The 8,657-nt window shown below is 33.1% G+C and overlaps 1 protein-coding gene across 2 annotated transcripts; it reads left to right on the top strand.

Moving 5' to 3' along the window:
* The first annotated feature begins 1,886 nt into the window (after positions 1 to 1,886).
* On the top strand, positions 1,887 to 8,657 carry LOC126667492 (probable serine/threonine-protein kinase PBL17). Of its 2 annotated transcripts, none has more exons than XM_050360482.2 (6): positions 1,887 to 2,332; positions 3,154 to 3,479; positions 5,380 to 5,515; positions 7,426 to 7,562; positions 7,691 to 7,814; positions 8,039 to 8,657. In XM_050360482.2, the coding sequence occupies exons 1-6, from the start codon at positions 2,194 to 2,196 to the stop codon at positions 8,491 to 8,493; spliced, it is 1,317 nt and encodes a 438-aa protein (XP_050216439.1). In that variant the 5' UTR covers positions 1,887 to 2,193; the 3' UTR covers positions 8,494 to 8,657. The 2 variants fall into 2 exon arrangements, with proteins under 2 accessions (XP_050216439.1, XP_050216438.1); XM_050360481.2 differs by having other exon boundaries at positions 1,889 to 2,332; positions 3,151 to 3,479.

The following is an 8,657-nucleotide window of genomic DNA, read 5'->3' as shown; positions in this document are numbered from 1 at the left end:
GAATTAAAATCAATTTAGAAACCCTTAAGATGTTATCACATTAAGGGGGAGTTTTTGTGTTAATGATTTAATTCGTTTTTAGGCCAATTAATTGAATATATCAAAATAAAGAGTATAAAAATACATGGTCCAACATTTTCCTCCTTTTTAATATAGGGTTTTACTTTGCTATAATAGAGAAGAATGATGACTCACCAACACGATTAATGTGTGTATAAGATATAGAATCCATTAAAAAGAAAAATAGAAGATAATATGAGACTGCAATAGAAGAAGAGTCGAGGTTTTCTATATTAGAAAGAGTAGAGAAAAAGGAGGCATGAGGAGAGCAAGCATTAGGGTTAAGAGGTAACATGTTAAAAGCATTAGAATTAGGAGGTAACATAATAGCAAGGGGCATATAAACTTATATATATCATTCTATTTTAACATATTACATTCATATTACATTTTTATTATAAGACTTCAAAAAATAATTTGAAATTATAAAAAAAATAAATATTAAAAGTATTTATCTATATATATAAATAACTACACATAAATAAAATTATATATCTTTTAATTATATCGATTAATATTATTTATTTATTTTAATTAAAATTATATGATTTTTTTCTAAGCTTAAATAATTTAAGTTTAATATTTTTTATTTTAATATAAATTATTTATATATTTACATTTCTAATTATTTTTATTTGAAACAAAATTACATAGTTTTGGCCTAAATAAAAGAAGGCAGCAGTTTAATGAAAATAAAATAAAATTGTCACGATGATATAATTTTCATTAATCTCATATGTTGGTTTTATTAATTAAAAAAATTAGAATTTTATTGGCTTGCAAAAATGTATGTTTATTTTATTAAAAACATTTTTTTACTCGATGAAGCATTTGTTTATTAGGAATGCACTTTAACATAAATAATGTAGTATTGTAAGGTATTGTATTTTTCACTTAGTGTAAGGTATTTAAACCAAAAAGATATATAAAAGTATATGAGTTTATATGTTGGTTATTATCCTTTTCTAGATATTTATTTTTTTATTTTTTTATTATATATTTATTTTTGATATTTCATAAAATCAATAATAATAAATTAAATTGTCGGTATACAGCTAAAAAGATTAGTCTAATGAGTAAAAATAATATGGCATAAAATTTTAGAAATTATGCTATTGATAAAAATATACTCCCTCCGTCCCGTTTAAGAAGTCCCATATTTTATTTTGGGATGTCCCATTTAAAAAGTCCCATTACTATTTTTAGAGTACTTTTCCATTGAATACTCCATTTTACCCTTATTTTAGTTATTTTAAAAGAGTTCTATGGAAAATTCCACTATCATTAATAGGGGCAAAACATGAAAAAACATGAAAAGACAAGAATAATTAATGTTTTCTTAATCTGTGTGTAAAGTCAAATGGGACTTCTAAAGTGGGACGGAGGGAGTACGTGGTTTTAGTGATATTTGTGTCGAACCATACCGAACCACCGAACCACCGAATCCTGGTACCGAACTATATTGAAAAATAAAATTTCCAAATTAAACCAAACCGATTTATGATATAGTTTCGGAGATTTATCAATTTCTAAATTCTCCTGAACCGTACACACCCTCCCTTGCTTGAATGATTCATATAGTAGTTATAAAGTTTATATAATTAGAGGTTTATAAGAGAATGTTCCATTATCTTCATAAAATGGTCTTTTTTATTTGATAAAATATAAAAATATATAAAAAATAAAATCGAATTATAAATTTTGAAAAAAAATAAAGAAAATGGTAAAATAGAAAATAGAGAAAAGAAGAAGGGGCAAGAAGAAAATAGAGAGAAGAGAGGGACCCGTTTACTTTGGCGCTTTTGGCGGCTGTTCTTCCAACGAAATATCTCTCAACCCAAAAAAAACTTCATTTCATTTATCACAAAATAATTCATTTTCTATTCCTCTCTTCACATTTCCAAATTTATTTGTTGTAATTTATCTGTTTTTTTTATCACCGTCAATCAAAAAGATACGTCCTTTCAAAATTTCATCATTTCCAAAAAACAATATAAATTTATTTTCTTGTATGCTCAGATCGAAGACAGGCGCCATTTCACCATTTTTTTAAAGTTGATAGAAAAAGAAGTCACATTTTGGGTTGTTTGAGTTGATTTAAAGAAAAGGGTATTAATTGTGTGAAATGGGAAAATGAAATCCCATGAAAAATCAAAGTCAAGGAGATTCATCAAGATGGGTATGTGTTTTAGCATTGAAAATGATCAAGAACACCAACAGCAGCAGCCTCAGAATCAACATCAGCCACCACATTTATCTTCTTCTAAGAAAGGTATTTAATGTTTGTTATCCACAAATTTTGTTTCTTTATCATATTTGTCTTATATGGTACTCGGTCAATTCCTGTGTTCTTGGTATTTTTTTTAATGAAAAAAAGCTGGATTTCTTGTTATTTTTCTTAAATGTTAGGCTTGATCTTGATGAAGTGGGCTACATTCATGATCTAAGTAGCACGAACACTTCGTTCCATCAGCATTTCTGTTTCGGAAATGTTTCGGACACAAAACTTTATCTTTAACATAGTAAACCTTAAAATAATGCGTTTTTCCGTGTCCGTGCTACCTAGTTTACGATTTATGCATATTATATTTCTGTTTCAAAATTAACCAAAACTGGGTCCATTTTACATTTTTCTAATTTCTGATTTGGTATGTAAACTGGAAGTAGTTCGATGTTTGCTTTAGATTGATGCAATGTGACAGGCATTTGAAGTAATCGGTTATAGCATGTTATGTGCATTATGTGTATAACTAATGGAATACCAAATGTAGAAATGTTTCTTAAGATTAGCATTTCTGGACTTGATTTATGTCATCGAGATTCATCTTTTTGGACTTCAGTATTGTGAAAGAAAACATAGTAATTCTAAGGTTTTGAGATAATTATTGTTATTATCATCTTGAACTTTTGATGATAGTTAATTTTTTTTCATTTTCGTGTATTTGAAAACCAAAGTAAACGGAAATATCACTTGTATACGGGTGTGTTTAAAGTTGATTTAGGTTAGGTTGTTTTGTAAGTACTAGAATGAAGATGCATGATGTAGTTATGATGTGTGGTTGCTTATCAATATATCTGTTGAAATTTTAGCAGGAGGAGAAGACTTAAAGCAGTCTCCAAGTAAAGTAAATAAGCCGGATTCATTTGGGGCGAAAAGTACAAGCAATGTCCCATTGGTTCCCAAGAATGTGACCGATCTTCGCCAGAACTCTGGATATGGGAATGTAGATATATTTACGTATGAGGAAATGACATTGGCCACAAAGCATTTCAGACCAGATTATATTCTTGGTGAGGGGGGATTTGGAGTTGTTTATAAGGGTGTCATAGATTCAAGCGTAAGGCCTGGTTATGAGACCATTGCTGTTGCCATTAAAGAGCTTAATCCTGATGGTCTACAAGGTGACAGAGAATGGCTGGTATTTGCCTTATTCTTTTTTTTTCCTGCATCTTCTTCTTTTCTTTGCTTTTCTTTTTTGCTGCTCATATTGGTTTTTACATTCAGTAGCTGCACCAATTAACTATTTTTTGGATGTTTTAATTAAAAAATTTACTTTACAAGCTGGGCAATATTTTTTTTCTAATGAAAAGAATGGTAGATAGGGAGTTTGAATGATTTTGCAATTGGCGTGCATTGAGTTGTCTGAAATTGCATTTTATTGCCAGAAGAATTCTGTATAATTATCTTCAAGACAGACAGAAAAGTCTTGCTTTTTGCCTGATTGTGAGGAGAGAGAAAATAAGCACCTAGAATTTTTTGTTACTAAAACCTTACCTTCTATACTATAAGTTACATATCTGAGCTGCACGTTTGTGCGCTTGCACATACTACTAAATAAAACTGTGAATTAGATTTTCTTTGAACCTTTCTCCAAGCAGTCTTTATAAGTATCTTAATGTGCTTGCTTTACAACTACAAGTACCTTCATGTGTTATAGGTTTGAAATATAGCTAATTCACTAGCAATTTTTCTGCACTTCCTTTAGAGACGCATTTATTTTTGATATGTGCATCTGCTTACTCCGTATAATTTTTTGTGTATTATTTTATGTTTAAGGGATATTACTCAACTTAATGAAGTTATTTTTTTAGTATTTTCAATCTATATGAGTTATTAAGTATAATGTGTTGCTGCTGTCTCCAAGCTTTCGCCTTGTGGGTAATGAATCAGCCATGTGTGCGGAGAGCTTAGATTCCTGGTCCAAATTGTTACGTTCGACCCACATTATTGCTCTTCTTTTGCAGCCAATAGGGCTTGTTCAAAGCGAGAGAAATGCCAATTAGCGGTACACGGATTTCAAACCTTTTTTTCATTAAACCATATGGCATATAGTAATATAGAACACTGAAACCATAATCAGAGTATAAACTTAAGGAGTACAAATAACGGCACCTTAGATCAAAAGGCATTTGTTGATTACTTGCTTACTTTTGGCGTCTCACTTAAGGCAGTATTTTGTCTGGGTTACGCTACATAGATGGATTGTAGTTCCTAATGGGTTTTATTTGCTGTAATTCTATAAGATTGCTGCAGTTTCAGTGCAATTAGAGGTTGAAGCTGGGTAAAGTTTTTGAGACATCCTCCACTCAATTTATCATTAATTGGTCCCAACTCTGTACCTACCACTAAATCCAATTCCAGTCATTTGATTTGTTTCCTATCTGGTCTGTCCCAGGATTTCCTCGAATCCATCTTGGACTATCATTTTTGGAGTCCCTTTTTATTTTTCTGAAGATTCCTCATCTAGCTGCCAACATTTGTTCATGTTGGCACAGGTGGTAACAATGGAATGAATGTTCCTTTTAGTGACATGCTCTCCTTTTGATCTATCTAAGTCTAGTGCTAAAGCTGGTATGCTTCTTGATATTTATGTCTATTTGCTAAGACACAGTATAGTATAAATGGTCTCTGGAGTCCGTGAAGCAATTTAGTTTTGCATGATATCTTTTGCGGTTTCACATTTAACTTCGCAGCATGCAGCTCTAAATGTTGACCTTTGCTGATATTAGAACAGTAAAAACTATACTAAGGAAAGGTAACGTTAAGAGATTCAATACTTAACTGAAACGAACTTTACATTGTTCAGGTGGTAACCTATTCAAAAGAAAGGGTATCCAATATCATTGTTTCTATGGTTAGATGGGAATCAGATAGTTTTATGTGAAAACATTTTTGTTAGCCTTTAGAAGATATATAATATAATGTTCAAAATTATTGCTATTCCATCTTGATGTAACGAGCCTCTCTTTCAAAAAGTTCACCTTAAAAGGAGAAGAGTTGTGGCTGCTTGTATTCAAGAATTGCTGTTTTCTGTGCAGGCAGAAGTCAATTACTTAGGGCAGCTCAGTCACTCAAATCTTGTGAAGCTAATTGGGTATTGCTGTGAAGACGAACACAGGTTACTAGTCTACGAGTACATGGCAAGTGGGAGCTTGGAGAAACATCTTTTTCGAAGTAAGTGGCTATTGCGATTATGAATTATGGCTTTGTGAAAGTTTTTTTTTTTGTGCATCTCTTAGCTTCATATACATCAAAATAGAATTATCAACTTAAATGGTATTTTTTTTTTATCACAAGTGTATGTGGGGGGAGGCGCATTTGATTGTGCAAACGCTATTTTATGTTCGGTAAAGTTGATAGTGATAAATCTTGCCTCATTTTAGCAAACAGTTTATGCCTCTAATGATCTAAATAGAGATGAGGATGAAAAGATCTGATGCTTGAGCTAAATTATTCCTTTCATCCTATTTTTTATGTTAGTGAGGTAGTTCGATATTCTCAAATTTAATAACTGAATGCTTATTTAGGGTGTTACTGCAGGTAACTCTGTTAACTGATTTAAAAAAAGCCAATTTATGAACTACGCAACATCAAATCAAGTGGCTACTATTTTGATGGTGTTTGTCATTTCTTTCAACTTAGTGATGGATTTTAAGTGTGAAAATGTGGTGATTTAGGGGGTGTTTGGGATTGTGGTTGAAAAAGGCATCATTCTAAAGTTTCAGGCTGAATTGTTGGGCATTCTATTATTTCCATATTTACTGCAAAAGCATCCAAGTGTAGTTAATTGCTCATGTATGTTTGGAGCATGTGTCAATCTCATTTTCTTATGAATTTTGCGATTCACAAATATGAGAGATGTGCCGACACTCCGTCGGAGTGCCGTATCTAGGGGGTCGACACGGGGACACGCCGGGGACACGCCGGGGATACGTACCCGACACGCCACGTGGCGTGTCCCCGTACCTTCGACTAAGTCAAACAAGGGGACACGCCGGGGACACTTCGGGGACACGCCAGGGACACTTCGGGGACACTTCTAGTGGCATTTTAGTTAAATTTTAGATTTTTTTTATGGATTTTCTTTTATAAAAATAAATGGCCCAAACTCAAATACAATTAGATAATAACTTAAAGTAAACCCTATTTTTAATTTAAAAAAAAAAAATTAACAGCCCCTATTTTAAAATAAACACAGCAGCCCTTGTTTAAAAAAAAATAGAGCAGCCCTATATTAAAAGAAATTACAGCAGCCCTATATTAAACTAACTTATGTATTACTTATGCATCTTGTGACATAATATTTATTGTTTTTGCATCTTGAAACCTTATATAAGAGTAAATATATATTTTTAAAAAATAAAAAAATTGTTGTGTCCCCGCCGTACCCGTGTCCTATTTTTTTTTAAAATGCCGTTCCCCGCACCCGTACCCGTGTCCGTACCCGTACCCGTACCCGTATCGGTGCTTCATAGCTCAGTGAGTAACTGAAGGAAATAAAATATAATGTATCCAATCCAGAGGAGGGGTTTAATTTATTTTTTCCTCTCGTGTTTGGATTAGAAGGATTCAGAAGTATGGGCGAAAAGATTATTTATTATTGATGGTCAATGGACATTATGTCATTTATTTTTGAAGTACAAATATTTTTATGGTTTTATGATTAAAATTACTCATTTACTAGTCTATGCTTTTGAAGTTGAAGGATAAATTGGTTTGCTGGAACTTTTCTTCCAACTTTGTACTCGGATTTGCCAAGACTTTTGTTGAGCATTGCCCAGGACTTGCCCCTTTCTTCTATAAGGCCACTCCCCTCTGCATATTTCCATGGCGGAGTAGCCAGTTGTCAAGCATCCACATTTTAATGGCTTTTCCAAGCATAGAAAATTAGGAATCAATTTTTATTTTTCTCTCATCATACTACCCTCTATCATTGAATGCATACAGAAGCTGTTATAATCCTTTTTGAATAGGTTCACTATCTGCACTAAATTCTTGGATAGAATGTGTTGTTTTTCTTTTATAAAATTAAGCTTCAAGGATGAGAATATTTATTGTATTCTTTCTATTATTTTTGGTGGTAGGAGTGGGTTGCACTTTGACTTGGTCAAAACGAATAAAGATTGCTTCAGATGCAGCAAAGGGTCTTGCTTTTCTTCATGGTGCGGAAAGATCAATCATCTACCGTGACTTTAAGACGTCAAACATCCTATTGGATTCGGTTAGTAGCCGATGCATTGTTATTCAGGAATCTCTATTGATTGAGATTGCTTTCAGTGACAGGTCACCTCCCACTGTTTTATTATCCTTGTGGTATTTTAATTGCTGAATTATGCCAACAATGTGCAGAACTTCAATGCGAAGTTATCAGATTTTGGGCTTGCGAAAGATGGACCAATGGGAGACCAGACACACGTTTCAACAAGGGTGATGGGTACATATGGATATGCTGCACCTGAATATGTGATGACTGGTGAGTGAGCTAACTTGATAATAGGTTATTGCATTTTACGTTTTGAACACTAAGTTCTCTTTCTTTTGGTGTGTTCTGTTTGGGTAGATAGTTCTTGTAAAGTGTTAATTGCCCGCAAAACATAAAATAAGTTTCGTGTGTTTATCTTTTCCCATTTGCAATGCTCAGCTCATTTTGCCTCATTTTGTATTTTTGTGAAACTAATCAATAATTTATACGAGCAGGGCATTTAACTGCTCGAAGTGATGTCTATGGTTTCGGAGTTGTTCTGCTTGAATTGCTACTTGGAAGGAGAGCACTGGACAAGGGCAGACCTAGCCGAGAACACAACTTGGTCGAGTGGGCACGACCTCTTTTGAACCACAATAAGAAGGTTCTAAGGATATTAGACCCTAGAATGGAAGGGCAGTATTCAGTTAGAACAGCAATGAAGGTATCCAATTTGGCTTACCAATGCCTTAGCCAGAACCCGAAAGGGAGACCCCTTATGAGTCAGGTGGTAGAATTACTCGATGGTATTCAGACTACAGACGGGGACACAGTGTTTCATAGCAATGAGAAAGGGGTGACTCTTTACGAGGATCCGGTGCTTTCTCTTGCAGATCCGAATAGAAGCAACGGGAAGAGCAATCAATCAAATGGGATAAACCCTTGTCCGGATAATTCAAAACTCAACTAGTATTTAGCATTATTGAAACTGTATCATTATAGATGGAAGTTGAAATTGTAAGAAATGTATCAACTGCTCTATCCATGTTTTGAAATTGCTGTCTTAGTGGAATTAATGAGAGTCGCTAAATTGCTACACAAGAGTTAAATTTTTAATTCTTTTCATTTTGTATA

This window comes from Mercurialis annua, linkage group LG2 (genome assembly GCF_937616625.2).
Source record: "Mercurialis annua linkage group LG2, ddMerAnnu1.2, whole genome shotgun sequence".
NCBI classification, from domain to species: domain Eukaryota; kingdom Viridiplantae; phylum Streptophyta; class Magnoliopsida; order Malpighiales; family Euphorbiaceae; genus Mercurialis; species Mercurialis annua.
Note: the sequence above shows the minus strand (reverse complement) of the source record. Positions and strands in the feature narration are given on the sequence as shown.